This window comes from Scyliorhinus torazame, chromosome 10 (genome assembly GCF_047496885.1).
Source record: "Scyliorhinus torazame isolate Kashiwa2021f chromosome 10, sScyTor2.1, whole genome shotgun sequence".
In the NCBI taxonomy this organism is placed as follows: Eukaryota; Metazoa; Chordata; class Chondrichthyes; order Carcharhiniformes; family Scyliorhinidae; genus Scyliorhinus; species Scyliorhinus torazame.
The window spans coordinates 78,553,795-78,579,779 of record NC_092716.1 but is presented as its reverse complement, the minus strand read 5'-3'; the positions used below and the strand labels follow the sequence as shown (position 1 = coordinate 78,579,779).

Below are 25,985 nucleotides of genomic sequence, written 5' to 3'. Positions count from 1 at the left end.
ATAGCTTTCGCCTCCCGCACATTGACTTCAGCGGAGAAAAAGTACGCGCAGATCAAGAAGGAGGGCCTGGCAGTGGTTTTTGCGGTGAAACGCTTCCACCAGTACGTGTATGGCCGCCATTTCACTATCGTGACTGATCATAAGCCTCTGCTGGGACTTTTCAGAGAGGATAAGCCAATACCGCCCATTGCTTCCGCACGGATCCAGCGCTGGGCTTTGTTGCTTGCTGCATACGAGTATTCTCTGGAGCACAAACCAGGAACGCAGATAGCAAATGCCGACGCACTGAGCCTTTATCGACCGGCCCCATGTCGACCCCCACGACCGGTGATGTGGTTGCAACCCTAAATTGTATGGACACCTTGCCTGTCACGGCATCACAGATCCGTGAGTGGACCCAGACGGAGCCAGTCCTGTCAAAGGTTCGGCACATAGTCCTGTATGGTGGGCAGCATAGACAGCTCCCAGGCGAGTTGCGGGCATTTTCCTCCAAGCTGTCAGAATTCAGCGTGGAAGACGGCATCCTCTTGTGGGGGACGCGTGTGATTGTCCCGGAAAAAGGCCAGGAGCTGATACTAAGAGACTTGCACAATGGGCATCCAGGTGTGACCAAAATGAAAAATGTTGACCCGGAGTTATGTCTGGTGGCCAGGCCTCGACACCGACATTGAGAAGGTGGCCCAAAACTGCTCCATTTGCCAGGAGCATCAGAAGCTTCCGCCGGCCGCGCCCCTACATCACTGGGAATGGCCAGGGCGGCCTTGGGCACGCTTGCATGCAGATTTCGCAGGCCCTTTTCAAGGATCCATGTTCCTTCTATTATTCGACGCCCAGTCTAAATGGCTCGAGGTGCATAAGATGCAGGGAACAACGTCCTGCGCAACAATTGAAAAGATGCGTTTGTCCTTTAGTACGCATGGCCTCCCCGAGGTGCTGGTCACGGATAACGGCACTCCATTCACGAGTGAGGAGTTTGCGAGGTTCATGAAGATGAACGACATACGCCATATCCGCACTGCCCCTTACCACCCGGCTTCAAATGGGTTGGCAGAGCGCGCAGTGCAGACATTCAAAAGAGGCCTAAAGAAGCAGTCTTCCGGACACGAGACGGGCTCGCTTTTTGTTTACGTATAGGACCACCCCCCATGCGGTGACTGGGGTAGCTTCCGCAGAACTCCTAATGGGCCGGAGACTTCGCACCCGCCTCAGTATGGTTTTCCCGGACATTGGCGCAAAAGTACGCCGCACACAAGAACGGCAGGGACAGGGATTTTCTCGGCATCGACCGATTCGGCAGTTTGCGCCCGATGACCCAGTGTTCGTTAGGAATTTTGCTGGTGGTGCCCAGTGGCTTCCTGGCGTAATCTTTCACCAAACCGGCCCTATATCTTACCAGGTGCAAGCCCAGGGTCGTCTCCAGCGCAAACATGTAGACCACGTTCGGTCCAGAAGACTATCCCCTCAAAAGATTCCCCGCCCCCGGAGCTCATTTCTACAGCCGCAGAGACCAGAGACAAGGGAAGGTAGTCTTCACAATCTTCCACTGGTGCCTCACTCGAAGTCTGCGCAGGTCGTTACAGAACCGAATGGAGATAGAAACGCTGACATGACGGAGGCAGCAGACTCTGACTCCGAGATGGAGACACAGGACGCATCAGAGGGGGAATCCTCGGGTCCACGGGCCGTGGATGTACAACCGTTGCGCCGTTCATCACGGAAGCGCCGGTCTCCGTCTCATTACACGCCGCCTGATCCAGCGATGCGTGCAAATGGTGTCCGGCCTGCGGCAAAACGAGTCCGATGCCCTCCTTCGCCAGGGTCTTGGGTGGATTCCTTGGACTTTGGGGGGGGGAGGGATGTTATAACCTGCCTTCTTACCATTGGCTGGGGACTAATGACAATCCCACAATCCTGTGGGAGTATGAGCTTCCCCAATGAGGGGGGCGGAGAAACCATTAGTAAACTCCAAGTATAAATAAAGCTGGCCAGTTTGGAACCAGCAGGAAGGAGAGTGTAGCAAGGGAAGTTGCTGCTGCTGTTATATATATATATGTTATTGTAAATAAATGTTATTACTTTGTATCCTTAAAATCATACTGGATTCTTCGTGGCCCTCACAAAAGTGACCGTATCAGTTGGAAGCCTTCCAGCACATGTATGGAACCACCTCCACCCCAGACAAGCCTCCTTGCCAGCATTGGGGCACCACAAAAACCACGCCAGAAGCATATGGAGATGCAGTGTGCCCCACTGAGAGGACCTTTAGCTTCCATAGTGCCTTCTCCAGTTGCACAGCCGATCTGAGTTTTACATCCTTAGCATATGAAAGGACAAGTCCAGCAGTTACAGTTGGGGAATAAATAAAAGTTGAATTACACGGCTTGAAGAGAAGCAGCTGATAGCCAGTCCCTTCAGCAGGAACGTATTTCACTAAGGAGGTTAGGGAGCTGATATTAACTGTCAAATGACTACTGCAAAAGAAGTATGCAAATGGACAATCATCAGAAATGGGCCAAATTTCATATTCCAGGAACCCACAAGACTTTTACCCAAACTTGCAAGAAGCTGAAATTTAATTATTCAAACAGAGGCACAGACACAATGATGTGACTTCATAAATATGTTAACCACAGCTGATGTAGTCAGGCTACACAATAGCATCTGTTTATCCGGATTTAAGCCATTAAACTCCTGTGGCAAAGCTGTGAACAGCACTTAACAGCTGACGGATCTGGTGCCATCGTGTCTGAGTTGGCACCCACATCCCTTGGATACGCTAATTTCAAAACTGCTTCAGAGGATAAATCTCATTCACCAATCTAATGATGCTAAAGAACCCTGAATATTCCCCATTAAAATACCTTTATATATTAATGGGCTGTTCACCAACCCAGGATGTGGAATTGATAAAAGATTTAAGATATTGCGTTCATCACTGGCGTTGATGTGATTTATTTGTACTCTAAGATGCTTGTGTTTAGGGGCAAGGGAGCCACTTGTGAGGAGAACAATGGATTGATCATCTGCACAGGCAGAAACATACGCTTTCTGAGTGATACCAAGATGAATACAGTGCAAGTAAAGGGGAACAATATTTGTGGGTATTGAAGGGAGCAGGGTACTGATATTTGTATGTTATCGTTGGTAAAATAAACAGTTAAAAGAATATTGAATTGTACTAAGTTGTTAGCCTTGGCTATTTTACCCAACCCAGACAGATTCAGGTCAGACTCTGAAGTTGGAATCCAAGAGGGGAGATGTGGGTTCACCTACCTAAAAGTTTTATCAATTAGGAATTTGCTGTGACTTTCCATGGGGACAGAATAGCTCAGTATTGACAATATAATTTGGACTGAATGTCTTATAATATTGAGCAGAATATAACATTGTCAAATAGTGCAGAATCTCACTTTATATTTTAAGCTGTCAATCAAGCAAACTAGGTTGAGTCCAAAACTAACCATTGATTTGGATTGAGTTATGTTATGAACAGAAATGACTTCAGTAACAAATGACTTTGATTTATCTATGTGTGTACTTACAGCAGTGAGCTCACTTCTACATTTTGACCTAGTTAGGTGTTCATCGTGATTTAACATTCATGATTTAGAAACCTTTCACTGACATTTTTAAACTATGTAGTGAAAAAACACCTTGTTTTAACAGGTGAGGCAGGGAGCAGAATTTTCAGCCATGCATACAATATCAACATTATGGTGCCCCCCCCTCCCTCAGGCACCATCCCCCTCAATTCACCACCTCTTTCATGGCCAGGACCTTTCTCAGTATGCTGGCAGTGCCAGGGTGGCACTGCCAGGGTGCCCTGTTCCTGACCACCCGGAAGACCACCCTGAGCCTCCCCAGCGTGGTCATCCATTTTTGGAAACCAGTACTGATGCTGCATCTGCGGAAGCCGGGAGACTCCAACCTCGAACAGGCTAAACTGAGTTTAAGCCTTGTTTAAATATGCAAGTCTGGTCCATGCCCGGCTAGGCTGTGAACCAGATCACGTTGGGCGCCAAGAGCATCACACTCAGTTCAGCACCAGGCACCAACCCGGTTTAGAGGCTCTCCCGCTATTCTCCAGGAATAATGGGAGGTGTGCCTGCGCAATGGCGGATTAGAATCACGTCCTGGAGGTTTTAGCAAACAAAGAAGTGGGAGGAGGCCCCCCGGCAGCGTTGCTTCCAATGGTGGGAGCGGCTTGCTATTGGCTGACGGAATCTTTCGGTCCCGCCTGCACAGGCGTCGTCTTTGGCGGGCCCGGAAGATGTTTCTGGTGGGAAGGGCCAAAGAATTTGGCCCAAAGTATATGCACTCTTTGCTGTTGGAAGAATCAGTTTCCTGCCAACAAATACATCAAATCTTCACTCGTTTGTGAATATCTTCAGTTGGTGATTTTTAATGATGGCTAACAGAGGTAATAATATTTGACCCAAATAAAAGTCCAAAATGAGTATAAGAAGATATACTTTATTATTACAGTGTGCATATTGTACTACATCAGAGATCTTTACTCACTTTAAGCAGAACTTTGGAATGTACACAATATCTTAATATTCTATAATTCTGTATGATACAGTTCTAGACAGCCGATATTTACACTAAGCACAAAAAACAAATTTAACAGGTGTACATTAAAATAGATTTTACAAGCACATGTTTTATAAACACTTTTGCTAAATACAGTTGATTATTTAACATGAGAACATTTAACATAGAAACAAACGCAATGATCTTTTTAGAAAAGAACATTGCTGCTACTTGAATATGATCCATTTTTGATACAGGTAGATTTATATATCTTTTAATATACTCTCAGACTTCATACTGCTGATTACACTTTAGAAATAATTATATACAAGATGTTTAAAAAATCTTAATGCTAATACTTTAATGATAAAGGCCATCTAATCTAAATAAATCAAAGAATTATTTTAAAAATATACATCAACACAGTGGAAGAAAACAGCTCAGTAAATTTAGCCATGTGGTTTTTTTGGTCATCAGTTTGCTTTGGAAAACATTTCGCTTACTGGCAGTGTTCAATCACAGAACAAAATATATCTGTTAAGAATATCTGATGGGTTCAAGGTTTCAATTACTTAATGAATGTTTCCATTGTTTAAGTAAGTGGTAGTCAGTGATAATGAAAGCACAGTAATGACTGCGTGGCTAGGCATTCTTGGACAACCGGTCATCGCGAGTTATTTAGGGTGGGCAGAAAAAGAGCCAAAGAGATCCACTTACTCCTATTTCATTGCAGTTAGGCGAGCTGCTAGTGAATCCCAGATCTGGCCAATTATTTCCTGTCAGCTCTGATTTAATCTGTGAAAATTCCAACTTCTAATTAAGTGTAATTTCTTCAATTTAGAACCCATTGCGACCTTTTGAAAGCCACCATGCAGGGGGATTGCAAGCAGTGAATATTAAAATAGAAACATTGGAAATTTCCCCAGCGTTCCATTGTAAATTTGATGGAAACACCAGCTGGGCTATAAACATGATTTCCGCCAAAGTTACGGCAGCCTTCATGACAAACCCTAAGTCACCAATCCCACCCAAGCAATTTCCAGGATTTTCAGAAAACATGTAAGACAATATAGACAGATAGCAAATTTTCAGAAAGAAAACCATTGTCCATTTATGTATCTTCATTATGTAATTCAATGGGGGGGGGGGGAAATGGATTTCACAAGTATTGCTCTTTTGTTTAATAACTGATGGACAATCCATTATTGACTAAGTGCCTTTGATTGAATATTTTCGATGTCATGAACCACTACAGTAGCTGTATGTGAGAAAAGAAAAAATACCTTTCCTTCTATTTTTGGCCTAAAGTATTGAAGGGGAGCATTTTACACTGGTGTAAATCTACTATCAATGGACTAATTCTTGGGCCCTTTACGGAACCTATTAATGACATAGCATCTGTTCAAGTTTGGGTCAACAGGATAGCTCACATCTCTTCATTAAATGGCAAACTAAGTTAAATATTTTAATTTCGTTGATAACCTTCTACAAGTTAAATTCAATGGCCCAAGACATTGGGTGGGGTTACTGGGTTATGGGGATAGGGTGGAGGTGTTGACCTTGGGTAGTGTGCTCTTTCCAAGAGCCGGTGCAGACTCGATGGGCCGAATGGCCTCCTTCTGCACTGTAAGTTCTATGACTTCTGACCAAGGTTGGGCTACCTCCTGATCAGATAAATAGAAACTACCCACTTACTTTCCTCCGATTTTTCCTGGCCCATTTGCGAACGGTGGATCCTGGAAAACTCACTCAGCAGAGAGAATCTGCCACGCCTCCTTTTATGGCGCTAGCTGCCATATTCTGGTTAAGTAAAGAGTTTAAATGTTCCAAAATGAATGAATGGGTGAATGTGTAGGTGGGTAGTGTGGGTGAAGAAAGGGGGTAAGGGAATGGGACAGCAGCTAGACAGGGTGATGAGGACAGGTCAGGTCGGGTTGGATTGAGGGGAGTCGTTGTGGGGGGGAGCGGGCGGGGGGGGGGGGGCGGGGGAGTTGGGTAGTAGGGGCTCGTCAGGTCAGGTCGGGGAGAAGTCAGGGGATCGAGGTTTGGAGTTGTGGGGTCAGTTACATAGTTACCCATGAGTTAGAGGAGGATTTTTAACATTTCCTGGGTAAGTTTCCAGGTATGTAAATCAGAACTGTTTTTCAGAGTTCCAGGAAGTCAGGGAATTACCCATCAGAACTTACCGAGCAATTCCCATGGGACCAGTGCTTCAGAGATCCCAAAGCGCATCTTGGGGGTATGTCTAGTGTCCAACAGTCCCGAGACTGAAGGATCTGGTTCAATAAATTGTCACGTCTCGCAAATTATGAATTCTGTCCGGACTAATATTCAATGGATAAACAATATTCACATTGTGAAAACCATTACATACATGGATTTGTTTTAAATTGCATGTTAAAATTGAGGCAGTGAAACATAGGGTGGAATGTTTCAATTTGTTTTTCTCTAAGTGTTGTCTCCAGCAGGAAATGTGGAAAATTCCCCATGTGTACAGAGCAAGTTTTCAATCTGCCCATATAGCTGGATTCACAGAATTTCCATCGATATTTATGGTCTAGCAAGCAGTTCAGTTCAAGGGCAATTAGAGACGAGCAACAGAAGCCCACAACCAATGTTGCCCACATCCCATGAAAGAATAAAAAGCAACAATGGTATGTCATGGTTATTGATACTCTGGAAGGAGCACCAGTGGTCCTCGTGAACATGTACGCACCCAACTGGGATGGCGCGGAATTCATTAAAAAAACCATGTCAGAAATCCCCGACATAGATACACACTAACACATCATTTGGGGGGCTGGGGTGGGGGGAACTTTAGCTGCGTACAGGACCCACATACTGATAGATCCAGTCCCAAATCAGGGAAATTCATGAATATGGCAAAGGAGCTGAATGCCTTCAAGGCGCAGGTGGGAGCAGTGGACCCATGGAGGTTCATGCACCCAGGGGAGAAGGAAGGCATTTTCCTTATTCTCCCAGGTCCAGAGGGTCTACTCAAGGATCAACTTCTTTGTATTGGGGAAATTGGTGCTTCCATGGGTAGTGGGAGCGGAATACTCCTCAACCGTAATCTCCAACCGTGCTCCACACTACATGGATGTGAGATTGGAGACGGCAGGACTCCTTGCCGATGAGGCATTTTGCGATCGGTATCAGAGGCGGGTATGTACCAACAACCAGAATGGGGACGTCTCACCCTCCACATTCTGGGAGGCGCTGATAAGGGGGGGAAATTATCGCATTCAAGCCACGCAAAGAGGGCAGACAGACAATAGCTGGTCAACTCTATACTGGAGGTGGACTGGTGGTATTCCATGGCCCCAACCGTGGGACCACTAGCGGACAGGAAAAAGTTGTAAATGTACTTTGACCTGCTATCCACCGGGAAAGCAGTCAACCAGCTCCGCCTGACACGGGGGACCTTTTATGGAGGCAAAGCCAGATGACTGCTAGCTCACCAGCTGAGAAAGCGGACAGCCAGAAGGGAAATAGCTCAGGTTAAAGACAGAAACAGCAGGCAATTCACTGTGGCAGAAAAGCCATTGCAACCTTCTACCGAGGGCTGTACACCTCTGAACTCCCGGAGGGGGACTCGAAGATGAAGCAGTTCCTCAAAGCACTGGACATGCCGATTGTGGGGAAAATAAGAGATGGGGCCTGGGAGCACCACTAGAACTGGGAGAAGTAATCCCGAGTATCAACTCCCTGCAGGCGGGGAAGGCACCAGGACCAGATGGATTCCCGGCCGACTTCTGCAAAGAATTCTCATCAGCACTGGCCCTGCACCTGCGGGAGATGTTCGCAGCTCACTAGTAAGGGGCACACTGCCACCAACACTGGCCCAAGCCTCAATACCGCTGGTAGCCAAAACGGACAAAGGCCCGATAGAGTGCGGGTCCTACAGGCCCATCTCATTCCTTAACGCAGACGCAAAGATCCTGCGAAGGTCCTGGTAAGGCAGTTGGAGAGCTGCGTGCCAGAGGCAGTCGCGGAGGACGAGACGGGCTTTGTGAAGGGCAGGCAGCTAACATCGAACATCAGGCACCTGCTGAACGTGATACTGACCCTATCTGGAAAGAGAACAACAGAAGTAATCATCTCCCTGGATGCAGACAAGGCCTTCGACAGGATCGAATGGAAATACCTCATAGAGGTACTGGAATGATTTAGGTTTGGGGCAGGATTCATCTCCTGGGTCAAACTGCTCTAAAGTGCTTCCACAGCGAGCGTACGGAAAAACACACCAGCTCTAGATACTTCCGGTTGCACAGAGGCACTAGGTAGGAATGCCCGCTGTCCCGCTATTTGCTCTGGCAATTGAGCCACTGACAATTGCACTCAGAGCAGCGAAGGGGTTAAGAGGTATCCAAAGAGGAGACAGAGAACTGTCTCCCTTTATGTGAATGTCCTGCTCCTCTACATCTCAAACCTCCGGATCAGCATGGGAGGGATAATGAAACTCCTAAAGGAGTTCGGAGCCTCCTCAGGCGACAAGCTTAACCTTGGGATCTTCCCTGTGAACCCGGAGGGGGGAGGGGCAGAGCTGGAGGGACTGCTGTTTAAACTGGCCTCGACCGAATTCTGCTACCTGGGGATCTAAATAGCCAATAGTTCCATAAATGGAACCTGACAAGTCGGGTTGAGAGAAGTTAAAAAGGATGTGCAGAAGTGGGGCCCACTCCTACTCTCCCTCGCAGGGAGGCTACAGACAATCAAAATAAACATGTTGAGGGGCAGCATGGTGGCGCAGTGATTAGCAATGCTGCCTCACGACGCTGAGATCCCAGGTTCGATCCCAGCCCTGGGTCACTGTCTGTGTGGAGTTTGCACATTCTCCCCGTGTTTGCGTGGGTTTCGCCCCCACAACTCAAAAGATGTGCAGGGTGTGTGGATTGGCCACGCTAAATCGCCCCTTATTTGGGAAAAATGAATTGGGATTCTAAATTTAAAATAATAAATAAATAGACGTGTTGCCCAGGTTCCTTTCCTGTTCAGATACCTCCCGATCTACATCCCCAAGGGCTTTTTCAACACAGTTGGGGCGGGGGAAGAGGGAAGAGAGCGAGAGAGACAGAGACAGAGAGAGAGAGAAAGGATCCAATAGAAAGAGAAATGTGGGAGGCCTGGTCCTTCCGAAACCTACAGTTCTACCATTGGACAGACACTGCAGAAAGAGTACATGGATGGGTCAAGGAACCAGGAGCAGAGTGGGTAAGGATGGAGGAGAGTTCCTGCATAGAGACATCGCACTCCCATCCCCCCAGGCCAAATACTCATAGAGCCCAGTGGCAGTAGCCACGCTCTGAACATGGTACCAAATGAGGCAGCACTTCTGCCTAACCGTCCACAATGGCCCTCATCTGCAACAACCATAGGTTCACTCCGGCAATAATGGGTGCCACCTTCAAAAGGTGGAGACAGGATGAGGGGACTCTGATGGTTAGGGACATGTACTCAGACAATAGAGTAGTGACCCTGGGGGAATTCACGGACAGGTTCCAGTTACCAAGAGGGAACGACTTGAGATATATTCAAGTCAAGTGCTTCTTTCGAAAAGAAACAATGACGTACCCCCAGAAACCAGAACATCACTAATAGAAAACTGCTGAACGCGGGTGACCTATCGGAGGAGAACTGTGGGGACGTGCATGGGCAACTGCTGGATGAGTTATGAGCAGGAACACAAGATATGAGCAGGAAGGTCAAAGCCGCAAGGGACCGGTCTGATGGCAAGCTAAGGCCCAAACCAAATTATGTATAAATGCCTGTAAATGTGTGTCTCGGCCGTATTGGGGAATGTAAAATATGTATGTCGGTTAAAGGAGGGTCACGGCCACAGTTGTTGCTATGAAGATGCTCACTTGTAAATATACGTGTTGGGTTTTGTGTGGCCTTTTTCTGATAAGGTATAATTTATAATTTGTTGGATATAACTCAATAAAAACATTTCCAAAAGAAAGAGAAACAAGATGGTTGGTTGGCAAAGTTCACTTGAATACTTAATACATTTGAACTATATCCTCTTGTGCACCATTTTGACATGGATTAAAACAGGTGAACAGAGGCATAATTTACATTTCAACATGAATCCTGCCAATGAAATTCTATTCGCGGAGGTGAAATTCTCTTCTCTCTGGTTATTAATGAGGGAGATTATTCCCAAAATACCTAATCAAAATGAATATGTTGAAGACATTGGCAGTAATTTATGACTTCAGAAGCAGTAGAAATTATGAGATGACAAAATACATTTTACAAATGTATAACTTCAAAACAGATGTGGATGTATTTCCTCTTGAAAACAAGATCGATACGAGAGATTGACGGCTGATAATTAAGAAATGGAGGAAACTGATATGTACGTCAGTTTGCAGTATTGGATTTAAAAATAAAAGAATAGTGTCATGCAAAATGTTTATCTTCTGCATTTTGGCACTGACAAGAAATTAGTCTGAAAACACTGCTGGATTCTTTCAAATGTCTAAAAGGTTTTTTTTGTACATGTATGCCTGTGGTGCTAATAAAGAAAATGGTGATATTCCAGATTAAACAATCAATGTCATGTCGACATCTGTAATTTGTCAAACACCCGTGAACAAAAGCAGGAGTTACAAAATAAATAATTGCGCTGTGCTGTTACCCAAAGGTCAAGAGGTCAACGGCCACACCGCAGTGTAACAGATATGGCACTGAACTTGAGTTGTAATGGAATCTGACATTTCTGAAACTTTTAATAGAAATAACTTTCAACGTCCAGGAATTTTCTTATTTCCATTGCATCTCTTGTATTATAGGTGTTTTGGAAGTGTTCATATTGCAAGCCAATGTTTGAGCTGTGAAGCGATCAAATGACAGTTCAAAAAGTTACAGTCATAATATTCACTTGTTACTTGACAGTGGAAAATGCAGCATTTTAATAGATTTATCAGGAATTGTTTTACTTACCTTAAACTGTTGCACTTTTCCTTGCTCCACAAGATAATGTTCATTTTCAGGGGTGATGCAGTATGCTATTCTCTAAAGGAGAGGTACATTATTTATTATAATGGTTTGTGAAGTTACTTGTTAAAATATATCCACTTCACCCGTTTGGTTGGTTCTGCTCTCTCCTCATTTTATTTGTCCTGTCCAGGTGTCTCCTATATAACCTTTCTTTCAGTTGGGAAGGTTTAGGATTTTGCTGCAGCTCATGGGCGGGATTCTCCGCAGCACTGTGCCGAAATCGTGTTTGGCGCGGGGACGGAGAATCGACCTTTAGGCGGGAATCATAGCCAGCAATGCTCCCGTGATTCTCCAGTCCCTGAGACTCACTTGCACGCGGATTAACAGAGGCCCCCCCCCCTGCATTTCTCCGGGCAAAACTGGCTAGGTTCCCGACGGCGTGGTTCTAACCATGTATTGCCGGTAGGGAACCTCGGGTGGTGGCTGCGGACTCAGTCCGCGGCCGCCCTGGTGTGGGGCGGAGGGGGTGAGCACCGGGGTGGGGGGCCTCATGGGCGGCCAGGGCAGCGATCGGGCGGCTCGGATCAGTGGGCACATGCCATCTCGGGAAGGGGGGGGGGGTCCTATATTGTCGATGTCGGTCTGCGGTCCGAGTCCGCCATGGCGTATGGCGCGGCCGCTGCAGGCTGCCGTGCGCATGCGCGGACTCCCGACCAAGCGTGCGGGGTCCCGTATCTGCAGCCAAAGCTTCGGGAAGCACTCCGGGGCCCTGCCAGCCCCTGCAGGCGGGAGATCACTGTAAATTTTATATGGAAAGTCTGGCGTGAAACGCCAGCGTTTTTACGCCGGCGTGGGGGCTTTTTGGAGAATCCAGCCTGTTATTCTGAACGCTAAAATCAATTTTTTTTTTTTGAAAAGCAAGATATATTCTCAAAAATAAAGTTTGGTAAATGTACCACAGCATTCCAGTTCTAGGAACTATAGCTTAAAAAACCAAGCGACTATTTTAAACCTAATATGCAAATATTGTGCTCTCCAACTGAACTTTCCAAATTGCTCAAAAAAATCATGAAGGGTGGTATTTCAGTGACAGTCAAGGGGAGATGGTTCGATTTCCTCTTGTTCAAAATGGTCATTGCCTGACACTTGTGTGACGTGAATGTTATTTGCCACTGAATCTGAATGTTGTCCTGGCCTTGCTCCATTTGGGCTGCATCAGTATCTGAAGCATTGTGAATGGAAATAAACATTGTCCAGTCATCAGCGAACATCCCCACTTCTGACATTATGATGGAGAAAATGTCATTGAAGCAGCTGAAGATGGTTGGGTCTAGGACACTACCCTGGGAAACTACTGGAGCAATGATTGGCCCGCAATAACCATAACCATATTCCTTTGTACTCGATATAATTCCTATCAATGGCTGTTTTTCCACTGATTCCTATTGACCTCCATTAACCAGGGCTCTTTAATGCCACAGTCGGTCAAATGCTGCATTTATGCCATGGGCAGTCACTCTCCCCTCCTCTCTTGAATGCAGATCTTTTGTCCACATTAGAATGAAGGCTGTTTTGGGATCAGGAGCCGAGGCCCTGGCAGAACCCAAACTGAGCAAGTTATTGCTGCGTAAATGCCACTTAACGCACTGTCAGTGGGCGGATCCCAACTCTGGGTCATGTGCCTTCTTACATCACCGTGTGGGTGGTATTGCACCCAGTCCCACATTAACCCTGTATGCACCAGGTGCTACTACTACAATGAGATATCAATCTTGCACCCTCCTGCCTGATTGAATGTTCCAAGCTAGCCTTGGGGAGCGGCGGGCAGCAGCAAAATCTGATTTTCCACCTAAAATAAACTGATTAGAGTTCAATAAATTAGGAGACAATTTATTTTTTAAAATTTCAATATGTAATTCCCCATTGGCACAGGTAGAACGTCATCTTCAATGTTTTTGCAATGTTTAAAATTGTTTGCAGGTGCATATCACAGGAAAAACAAGCAGAAAAATCAGATCAAAATGCAGGGGCTTTCTCAGAACTTTTAAAGGATTATTGTTTGACATTTGACAATGAACAGATACTTCTATGATTCACATCAAGTAGAACATGACTTACAGCTGTTCTGAATACAGTTCCACAACTGTATTTTGAGGAATTGATGTTCCCATAGAAATTGCATTTAAAGCTCAACGATTGGAATCGTGGGATAAGCTTCAAATTGAAACATTCTGTTGAGTGACTGGTAATTTGTTATATTTTTAGGAACGGCTTATTGGCCTTGTTATTGTCCAAAGAGGGAAGACAATGTCACATTGAACAACAACACGCATTTATATGTCTTTAATGTAGTAAAATGCCCTAAGTCACTGTTTAGGAGCAGATTATGATAGTGAATCAAAGAAGGAGATATTAGGACAGGTAACCAAAAGCTTGTTTAAAGAGATGGGTTTATCGTTTTAACAGTCTATGCTCATGTAGGTTAAGTGGACATTAAGACAACGATGCCTACGTGAATAACAACAGTAACTCCATTGCATAAAATATTGAATCATAATGTGCTGTAACATCATCTGTCTTTAGTTAGAATGGCCATTGCACATTTATATTTATATGATTTTGTGTGACAACTCGCCGAAAGATATGAGCTAACAGCGTCACAGCGAGAGAGATTGAGCACCTGGGACTTGAGTCATCAGAGAAAACAATTGTGTGTTCCATTAAACCAATCGGACTGAAGAACTGTGAAATTAACAGCATGAAGACGGAGAATAATGTGTAACTTAAAGGGGTGAAATCAATGCCAAATCAGATAGCGAAAGAAATGGCAAGATGGAAAGAAAGATTGGATTGAGAAAGGGAGGGAGGGAGAGAGAGAGAGAGAGAGAGAGAGAGAGAAGACACAAGGTTAAAAAATAATATTTGAATTTTATCCATGAAAGTTTTAAAATCTTTGATATCAAATAAAACCTGAAGCAATGGGGCTCTACACTTATAACAAGTGCCAGAGAGATTAGTTGGCAATGATTAACAGTTATCATATCTTTAAAAAGATACTTGCAATGACAAGACTGAGGGCATGATTCATCGACCGCACCCGCCTGGTGACCAGAAATTCCTGCCGGCGGTCAATGGACTTTTACATGGTCCACGTCCAGCCCATGGCAATCTTACGGCAGACGGGGCAGAAGAAACCAGCCCATAGCTTTCTGCATTGAGTTTAGTTTGTATCCCTCCCTCCATACAAATACAGCAATGTCACACCATTCGACACTGAGGCAGGCAGTGAGATTCTGCTTCAATAAGCCAACAGCAGAGAGGCACAAGTCAGATGGCAACTTTTGGAATTTCACCTTTAACCTTCCTCCTAGCTCACCTGAAATTGCTGCTTCTCTGCGCATAATTGACAGCAAGTGCCACAAGACTAGTTTTAACAGAACAACGTGGCCCAATCATCTTGTACACCAGTCATCTTCCCAAATTCATTTTCATTTATTAATTTGCATGCTAGGGACATTTGTCTTAATCAGCAACAAGTGGAGGTTGTTTGTCTCAAATTTATATTAACATGTTAATGTGAATTAATTTGCTACATGCATTATGGTGGACACTGTTCATGCTGTGCTGATATCTATGCCCTGAGGTGGTGCATAAAGCAGGACAATCACAGCATTACAGAGAAAAATAAATACCACTCCAGCTCCTGGCAGGGATGCTGCAACACAGAGGGAAGTAGCAAAAAGGGCCCCACCCTCCTTGCAACCACCTCATGTAACATCCATCATCTGCCATCAAACAAAGCATGGGTGTTGACTTGAACGTCATGTGCCTGCAACTTCATGTCTGCATCTTACTAACTTCATTTTTGCCACACATTTCTCAGTCCTCCCAATTTTCAATTCAGCTGCCAATGGGTTCAAAGGCACTTTTTAAAGGCCAGCAGAACATTTCCCAGCTTATTGTGACACTGATTCGTTAATTGTTCCAATCTCCTTAAATTTCCTTCCACTTTCCTGGTCCCTCTCCTGAACATGGCTGAGTCCTCGCTGACTTCGGAGATTTTTGTGCAGAATCCACAGTTTGAAGTAGATTTCAGTCCCCGGTTCTGGGCAGGTAGCCCAGCTCATGGTCAGCCACCAGCTGCCAGAAGTTACTTTCATTAGCATAAGGCCAGCGGGCTGCGAGTGGGAAGTGAGTGCCTCATCCATTCAAGGCCGTTGCAATATACGGTGGCCTAAATAGTCTCCAGGTTGGAAGAAGGTAGGTCTGGCAGAGGGAGGAGAAACTATTTTCTGGAGGTGGGGGGGGGGGGGGGGGGGAAATCAGGATTCTTTGTGTGTGGGCTCTTGGCCCTTCAGAAAACATTGAACAGGTATCTGTTGAGCTGCTGTTTGGCAGGACTAGCAGCTGATGCTGAATGGAGTGAGCATGGAATAGTTGGAAGGTGATAATTGGTGGTTTATGTATATAATTTTTCATATAAATAGAGCTGAGGTGAGTACTCAGACTTTCTAGGTGCAGGCCCGGGCAAACTGGAAATCAGATTTCAAGAGGCCATTAGGCAGGAACAGTTCTGTAATTCATCCCTTGCCATTTCCGCCAGGTTTCACCAGGGAGGAGACCTTAAAATCTCAGTTTATTCTGAGTCATTTAAATTCCACTCTGAACCACTTGAGTGAAAACTGCACCTACATCACAAAACTCGAAACTACAGTCTCCTTACAAAATATATCCTTCCATTTTAACCCTTCGTATGGTTATAGATCTGTTTTTAAATGATGCAAAGACACCAATACTAACCTCTTTTAAGGTGCCACGAATGGTCAAGAGTTTGTAGATGGCGTAAATTGGTACCAGTGACATTGAAGACACTGCTATTCCCCATCCAACAAGATTTGCCCAGTTTGGAAATATATATTCATCGTAGGTTAGAGGCTTGAATTTCACGATACTAACAATCACTACAAACTGGCAGAAGAAAAGCAAAGATGTAATGTGTTATTTAAAACAGTAAAGGTTCCCATGAAGAATGATAATGCAAAGAGCAGAAATTGCTCTTCAATATGACAATATATATTTTTATAAATAAACATTCACTTTAAAGCTAAAGTAAAAATACTTAAATATTTCCAAACTAATGTGAAAATAATTCAGAATTTCACATGTTAAAAAATAAAGTTATGTTAAAAAATGTTTGTCTTAACAGCGTCTGAGGTCACAACTTTCTACATCTAACCGAGTATAATTGAGATGAAGAAATACTGTCTAGCACATAATTTTTCCTGAGTTCTTCTGACCCTAAAAAATGTTGATGGAAACAAACCCAAGGTGAACAAGTTAGTTAAATGTTCTTTGTATTTGTATCTGATTTCCAGTTTGCACTTTGCAGGAGCTCTGCAGCAACTCACCAAGGCTCCTTTGACAGCACCTTCCAAACCTGCAACCTCTACCACCCAGAAGGACAAGGGCAGCAGATGCATGGGAGCACCACCAACTGCAAGACCCCCTCCTCGTCACAAACCATCCTGATTTTCAAGTACATCGCAGTTCCCTAGCTTCGCTGGGTCAAAATCCTGGAACTCCCTTCCTAACAGCACTGTGGATTGCAGCGGTTCAAAGCGGTGGCTCACCACCACCTTCTCAAGAGCAATTAGGAATGGGCAATAAATGCTGGCCCAGCCAGTGATGCCAACATTCTGTGAAATAATTTTTAAAAACTATAACTTTTTTTTCATAAAATCCCTACAGTGCAGAAGGAGGCCATTCGGCCCATTGAGTCTGCACTGACCTTCTGAAGGAGCACACTACCTAGGCCCAACCCAATCCTCCCATTCTGTCCTCATAATCCCACTTAGGGGCAATTTAGCATGGCCAATCTACCTAAACTGTGCATCGTTGGACGGTGGGAGGAAACCAGAGCATCCGGAGGAAACCCACGCAGGCACGGAGAGAACGTGTAGACTCCACACAGACATTCACCCGAGGTCGGAACTGAATCTGGGTCCCTGGCGCTGTGAGGCAGCAGTGCTAACCACTGTGCATTATGCTGCCCCAACTGAAACTTTAAAATTTTTGCAGGTTATTTCCAAGAGTGCAGGATAGACTGAGTTTGCATTTACAGACTTCACTGTAACTGACAATTTATATTGTATTGCTGTCCAGTAAGTGAGAGAGATAACTAACTTGACCTCTTGTGGAAAGTGCAGAAAGGCTTGTTTTAATTATCCCTTCCACTACTGCAGTTCACTTCAATGTGGAACTTTTTTCAGCAGTCGAGTCAGGCATGGGCAGATGTAACAAATTGATAATCATTGTCCTCAAATCTGCAACCTTCCAATAGAGAGGTGAGTGTTCTATCATATGGTATGGGAAGCATGATTCAAGGAGAATGGTCTATCTCGAGGCAGAATTTCAACATCTGTTTAATAGCAGATATTGTTTGCCAACTTTCCATAATGAACACAACATCATTTCTGGTCCTGTCACATAAAATCTGTTACCCAACAGAAGACTCGCAGATCTGAATGTCAAAGGCTGCACGTATTCTCTTGCAAAGAGGCAAGGTGTAGCCAGGGAAATGCCAATGCAGCCAAATTCAATAAGACACATGTTACCTTGTTTTACAATTTGTTTCTGACAACTACCAGCTGCATTCCCAGAGACCTGCCAAAAGCATACTGCTGCTCCTAAAGTAAATTATAACCTTAGGGGAAGGTCTCTGTAAGAGCCAGTTCTACACAGCGTACACTTTCCATTTGTTGTAGAGTGCAAATATTTGGCCTAAAGTGTTCTGCTGATTTAATTAGATGGAATTGAATACCTCTCTTTATGTATTCTACTTAATTAAGACTTTATTTAACTTTCTGGAATAAAGCCGTTTTAAATATTTTAATAAAGCGACACTTGACTGTTCAGGATTTCAACAACCGCTGGTCACTTTATATCTTGGACTGCATTTTTTCTAATAAACATCAATTAACCACTGTTGCCTCATGGCGCCGAGGACCCAGGTTCGATCCCGGCCCCAGGTCACTGAGTGTGTGGAGTTTGCACATTCTCCCAGTGTCTGGGTGAGTCTCACCCCCCACAACCCAAAGATGTGCAGGTTAAGTGGATTGACCACATTAAATTACTCCTTAATTGGGAAAATTCAAAACATTAAAATTAAAAAACACCAATTAACACCCTTTTACTTTGCCCAAGTATGAGCTGAAAAAGAGTTATATTTACTAAATTTGAAACCAAGGAGGTAAATCTAATTTAATTAGTGAATTGTGGGCACCCACTACTGGAATTCTGTCCCATTACTTTTGTGGGGCTTGTGACCTATTAACGTACATCGTGATTTTTCATATTTCTACTCTGAACAATTATAGAGGTATACCTGCTCCTTCCTGCTAATTTTACACTCTTAATTAATGCCCATTGAAATGTAGAATTATTACTTTTTTTAAAGCATTTTTCTGTAATGTTTCAAATGTTTTGGTTCCAGTGTATTTTTCCATTGCATTTTCTGATAGAATCATACGGCCCATTTTAACACAGTGTAAGTGGATGTGTTTTGAGCAAGTTAGAATCTCATCCATTGAAACCTACAGAATAGAATGTCTGTGCTGAATCTTTGAAAAAGCGATCCATTTAATTCCATGCTCCGGCTTCCGCACCCCACCTACCTCTCATGTCTTTAAAAATAATCTAAAGCAATTCCTTTTTCACTGAAGAATGTGCATCTATACCTTGAACCTTATCAAACACAAACCTAAGAGTACTTTGTGTAGTCCTGGTGGCCACATTATATAAAGGATAGACAGGTACTGGGAAGATTGCAAAAATATTTACAACAGAGCTGTCAGATTATACCCATTTGAGCAGGCTGGGTCCCTTTTCTCTGGGATGGAGAAGGCTGAGGGGTGACCCGTGGAGGTCTTTAAAATTATGAAAGGTTTTGACAGAACCATAGAATTTCTACAGTGCAGAAGGTGGCCATACGGCCCATCGAGTCTGCACCGACCCTCTGAAAGAGCACCAGTAGACCCACTCCCCGCCCTATCACCGTAACCCTGTTACCCCACCTAACCTGCACACCTTTGGACACTAAGGGGCAATTTAGCATGGCCAATTCACCTAACCTGCATATCTTTGGGATTTCCACTTCTGGGAATGAACAAAACTAGAGGGAATTGATATAAGGTTGTCACTTAAAAACCCAAAACACAATTCAAAAGAAATGTATTTATCCAAAGAGTGGTGAGAATGTGGAACTTATTATCAGAGGAAGTAGTTCAGGTGAATAATATAGATCCATTTAAAGAGAGGCTAGATAAACAACTGAGTGGAAAGGGTAGATAGGATTGTGTTAACAGAGTTAGAGGGAGGATGGGAGGAGGTTTAATGGTAGCATAAATGTCAGCATGGGCTGGTTGTGTTGAATGCCCTGTTTTTATGATACATATTCTATATAATTTTTATTTATAGATTGATTCATCAGGATCCATGTGACAAAGATATTCATATCAATGATCCGATGAAAAGCCAGAAGTCAGGCAAACTGAATAATTTTACCTAATGAGGTGAGGGCAAATTCTAGTTAACATACTGAAGGTACTATTTGTTTCTTGAAGTTAAACTTTCACCCAGCACAAGTTCTGAACTCCTGCACATTGACAAACGTCAAGGTCCTTAGCACAGGATTCTAGTGACTATTTGAAACAGAGGTAGATGCAGTTGTGGCGAGGGATGGGACAGTGGAATTAGGTTTGGATTGTTCTTATAAAGAATCGGTGGAGATATGATGGCCTCTTTCTGTGTAAAACCCTTTTGCCCCTTGGTTCTAGAAATAGATCCTTACTAAGTTGATTAAACATAATAATAATAATCTTTATTAATGTCACAAGTAGGCTTACATTAACACTGCAATTAAGTTATTGTAAAAATCCCCTAGTCGCCACACTATGGCGCCTGTTCGGGTGCACTGAGGGAGAATTCAGAATGTCCAATTCACCTAACAAGCACGTCTTTCGGATCCTGTGGGAGGAAACCGGAGCACCCGGAGGAAACCCATGCAGACATGGGGAGTACGTGCAGACTCCACACAGACAGTGACCCAAGCTAGGAATTGAACTCGGGTCCCTAGCGCCGTGAAGCAACAGTGCTAACCACTGTGCTACTGTGCCGCCCCGTATGGCAAGGAGAAAATGCCAAATGTTAGGATCTTTAGATATATTGGAAAATTTGTGAATACTACAATTGCATTTCAAACAGTGCCTCACTCCCCATATAAAAATATCCCCAAACCTTTCTCTAAAATATCCCACTTTTGAACGTAGATATTTTCCTTTTGGCCCAATGCTCTCTTAGATCCTGACTCAACCACATAAAATGAGATAAAGGGACAAGTCCACAGAGGATCAGCTCCACAATCCGAACTCATGCAATTGTGGTGAAATAGGGCAGGTATGTAAATGTTTTCTACCATCCTCCATGATGGCTTCTGTAGAAAATGTGGGAACTTAATCTAGGACTCCAGTAATTGGTGGGTGGGAATGAGGGGCAGGCACCTCTTTTAAGATTTAAACCATTTCCTGCATCACATCCTCTTATTATTCCAACTGAAATAAAAAAATGACCATTCATAAAGAAGCAAGCAGTCTGCCACCTGGGTGCACAGTCTGCCTTCATGAAGTTTCACATTGTATTAAGACATTGGGCCAACTTCACTACTGCTTGCTTACCAGTAAAAAGGTTGGACTAACAAACTTCCAGCAGAGCCTCCAGTAGAGACCTGGTTTGAAGCCGGTCATTCGCTTGATATCTTCACTGAATCTGTCAACTCCTAGAGCAGAAGCAATTCCAAAACACATTAGAACATCAGCTAAATCGTGGGTGGGACACTTCACCATCCTTTTCAATTTAGTTGCCAAAGAAACAATGCCATTTTATTTCAAGTCACAAAAGAAATAGCAATCTAATTGCCCACTAGCAAGCGAACATTATAATTTCTGAACACATTCTCTACATGCGAGAAACCAGTTTTACAAAGGATATATAGTCTAAGATCGAGCTGAGTTTCCTTGACTTCAAGACTGACTCAAGGACCAATTCAAAGAAAATAACAAATGATGTGTCGAAGGCAGCTAGACTGTTTTAAAAATACATTTGCCATGAATAACCCTTTCATGTCCCGGGGCATCTGCTTGAATAAAATAATGCATGTCAAAGGGATAGATTATTGAATTGCAATACAACAAAATGGTTCTTAAATTCAAACCAGATAGATGAAACTAAGAAGCAACATGACTAGCCCCTTGGCAAAGTGAGAAATGCATTTCAAACAAGAAATGATTAGACAAATAAATTTATGTAAACCAAACTCCACATTCCAAACCATTGAGTTGGAACCGCGTTTGTCAAAATGGCGAGAAAAATGTTGACCAACAATATATGAGATCACTCAGCAGAATAAATCTTTGCAAAGCGCATCTGCATGTTAATATTTTACATGACAGAACAAGACGGTGTACCGACAACTATGAGAACGATTGTCTCATTAATTTGAATTACGCTTTGTTCAGATCTCGACTCATGGCATTGAAGTCAAATATTTAATTTTCACAAGAATGTAATGGAAAAGTCAATTCATTGCTGAGACGAAACAGTTTTCAAACCTATTGTAAAATGTTTGCTTTGCACCAATTTCTATTGTAGCACAGTACAGTAGCAGCAAAGCCAAAGCATTGTCAGACTGTCTCCTCTGGGTTTCGCTCCACTTGCCAACAGTTAATGTGTGGTTAGTTTGAGGATTTCATTCCCCAGTTACATACAAAATGTATCAGCTCTAGATGCAGCAATAACACTGCAGTTTTTGCACGGATGTGAAGGAGCGAAAACAAGAGCGCAACAAAGCCATTCAAATTAACGATGCAGATGTGCGCAATCCTATTAGTTCCTCATTAAAGCAAGATTTTCTCGTCTGGATTAGTTATGCAATACAATTAATTTAAATCAACTGGTTTAGCCCACTGCACATTAATTTATCACAAATGTGACAGTTCTAGTTGACAAGAAATATCAAATCCACAAATATGAAATTGAGATTAAGTCAAAAATCCATTGATGCAAACCCTTTAAAAGTACAACTTTCTGCCATTCAACAAAACTTTAATCCATTTTAATGTGAGACTCCAGAAGCAGGCATTCAGAAGGAATTAACGATACAAATCAGATAAGCAATCCAATTTTAAATAAAACAAGTTGCTATAGTGATCCTAATCTGACTCTTCAAACGCAGAAGCAAAATAGTGAAAAAGATACTGAGACTGATAATTATTTATGCAATTTTTATTATCCTAAACAGGATTATATTGGGTCTATTTATAGTTCAGTAAATTTGAAAAAAAACTTACTTTGTAGGTCGGCGCAACATCGCGGGCCGAAGGGCCTGTACTGCGATGTTCTATGTTGTCGTTAACCAAGATCTGGTCCTGGCATCAGTTGCTTCAGGGCAAAACCAGTGAGTTCTCCAACAAGGGATCAGCTGGTCATTTGTTAATACAAAGGTAACTAATGCCTCTTTCAGACATGGGCTCTGGATGTCTTTTATTTCCTGCACCAATATGGTTGATGGTGCACATCTGGCTGGAAATGTGTAGCCTGGCATAATGGAGGCTTAGTAGGCTAGATTATGTAACTTTTAGTAGGCACTTATGTTATCAGCCCCACCTTCAGTTGTTCTTTGATCAGGTCATAAAATCGCAATTTATTATATACCATTTTTCTACAACAGAAGGATTTCAAACGCTTTTAAAAATAATTTATGGAGTTACAGTCTTATACTTTGTGACATCGCAATTCATCATCATGGCACTCAAATAAAGAAAAGTATTTTAAAAGGCATTTTATTTATAATGGAATAGTAACAGTTTATGAAACAGTAAGATTTATGATATTTACATTGGCTGTACTAAGAATGAATCCTGAATGATAAATTTGTATTTAGAAGACTAGGAACCAGATTATCATTTGTCAGACTGAGAATACAGGCTTTAATCTGTTGCTTCAGCTGGGGTTCTGTGCAAATGAACTTTAAAATGTTTCAGTTAGATTAATATTCCCTTATTAAGACAAGCCACAGAAAACAAGGCTCTCCAGCAATTAATAATAAGTTTCAATTCTCAAAAAATTATTCATTTGAACAGGGTATATGATTGAACTAAATTTACTCCAAAATTGTAGCATCCAAACACTTATATGCTTTTGTCTGACATTTTGTTCAATACTATTTTAACTTGGGTCAGAACTATTTGTTTTAATGATATCAATGATAGTTTTCATGCAGTGAGGACCTAGTCAGCATCCAATAAGCATCATGTGGAACAATGAGGTCCAATCAGTCTTAGTGAGCTGTGTAGAGCATGTTGGTACTGTATGCATTCTGCATGGTCAGCCTGCACATCAACTGCATACTGCATCAGATTTTACTGCAATTGGGACAAAGCACATTTGTATTGCTGGACTGTCCAATAAAGAGCTCCAACTTCTGAGTGCACATTTCCAGAGCATATATCAAGAGAGGACAACAAGAAATGTCCATTGAGCTTCCTCTCCGGATAAAGTCACTCTTCATTACTGAATCTTCCTTTTCTTAGCTTCCAAAGGGGGTTCTACATATTGAATCATTTTGTTCTAATCATTTAAATCCTGCATACATTGGCTGAGTTTTGCTGGCAGTCAGCAGCCCTACTCCTAGTGCTCATTAAGCTGGCACTCCTAATGCTGGATGTGGCAAGCACCAAGCCCTTTAAAAACATTTAAATTTGTCTGACCTTGGCACTAGAGTACAAAGTAATCTACTTGACCCATTGCACAGTGCTCGCAAGGTTTGCACCATAACTGCATTATCAGCCCCATACTTAATTTAGCCTTTAAGCATTTCTTATCATAGGTATGACTACCACATGTTTCCACAGTCTATTCCTTTCCAGGTCCAACGTCCATCTATGGTGCAAAAGTTAGTAGAATTAAAAACCTGGAGAGATGTAAACTTGGCTGCAAACTGGGTTTATACGATCATGAAAATTCCAAATTTCACCGAAAAGTGAAGGATGCGACTAAAATGAAAATTGCTGCCTAAATTCTAGCCTCAAAGTAACTTTGTACTCAAGTTGCGGAATATGTTTGGCAATGGGACACTTTCAAGGGAATACCCAGGATGATCATCAAGCTCCTCTATGCTACATAAAGCATTACCAGATAAGTTTGTCCTCTTCTGCCCAACAACCTTCAACAGTTTAAAACTCAGAAGTGCATCTCCAAAAGAGCCAATGTGACAGTTTTCCCATTTCCCACACATGCCATCCTATGGACTCCCTGCCAAGCACCTTAACTTGTAGGGGTTGCTGTGTTTTAACCACACCCACTAGGACCTGAATTACAACTGTACAAATGTATAACAATGAGACCTTTGTAGTTAGTGTCACTTTGAGTTAGATACAAATCCAGGTTAATATTTGTAACTACAGATACCAATTTGGCATACAATGAATTTCACAAAGTTTCAATGATAACTATATTTCCCTTTAGTAGTTCTGTTGTGAGAAAGCTAGCTGCAGTTAAATTAATTTCCTGGGTAGAAGCGGGAGATAATTTTGGTCATTTGACACTATGGGATTTATCTCAATTTAAATTGATACAGTCCATGTCAATGTGATGTTTACCCAGTCTGCTGCTGCAAACATGGGGGTGTAACAGGAATAAAGACATTTGTGACTGAACCTCATGAATCTTTATTTGGATGAGCGTCTGACATTGTTCCTAAGTATTTCTACAGTTAGTTTATAGGGAACATTGTGTGAACTAAATTAAATGCAAGCATGTGCCAACAATATGATAAAAGTCCTATGGTCGACCTAGCTTCCAGTCGTTCCCTGACTCCACAAAATACCTAAATCTACATTGTACGTCTCATTTGGTTAAAAGACCATCTTTTACATGTCCCTCCCCCACCGCTGAAAACATGCCTGGCATGGGGTTGCAAAATCCAGCTCATGGTGTCATTCCTGTGGTGATTATGTCACATGCTGGTGGTATAATTTGTATTTTGGTGATGGTTACATTCAGTGTTTGTGAAGAAACAAAAATCCAAGTGCTTATTCTTGCCCTGTGTCTATTTCGTAGCTGGTTCCTGGAACCTTTATTATCTTACAATGATTTACGAAACCAAATCAGTTCACAAGATAAATAGGAGATCCATATTGCTATTAGCATGAATTCTTCATAGGTATGAAGGCACCTTTCAAGCAATGGTCTTTGAATTTTAAAAAAATCACTGCATCTTTTCTTTTCATCCTTTCTTCCACTCTTACTATGCTAGACAATGCATGTACTAATTAACAAATGGCAGTCCTATAAAAAATAAATGCTGTAGGAGTGCATAAAATGCTACATATAGGTGTAGGAAGTATTTGAGAGAAAACCTTCTTTGGATGAACAATCAACGTTTCAAACATTTA

The 25,985-nt window shown here is 42.9% G+C and overlaps 1 protein-coding gene across 1 annotated transcript in view; it reads right to left on the bottom strand.

Moving 5' to 3' along the window:
- Positions 1 to 4,453: 4,453 nt before the first annotated feature.
- The window catches only part of slc6a2 (solute carrier family 6 member 2), a 252,490-nt gene continuing 230,958 nt past the window's right edge, over positions 4,454 to 25,985 (bottom strand). Inside the window, exons 11-14 of the mRNA XM_072518276.1 lie at positions 21,210 to 21,310; positions 16,279 to 16,446; positions 11,482 to 11,553; positions 4,454 to 11,369 (exon numbers count right to left, since the gene is read on the bottom strand). Coding sequence (XP_072374377.1) covers positions 11,346 to 11,369; positions 11,482 to 11,553; positions 16,279 to 16,446; positions 21,210 to 21,310 — 365 coding nt within the window. The 3' untranslated portion in view covers positions 4,454 to 11,345. The remainder of the gene's footprint in view (positions 11,370 to 11,481; positions 11,554 to 16,278; positions 16,447 to 21,209; positions 21,311 to 25,985) is intronic.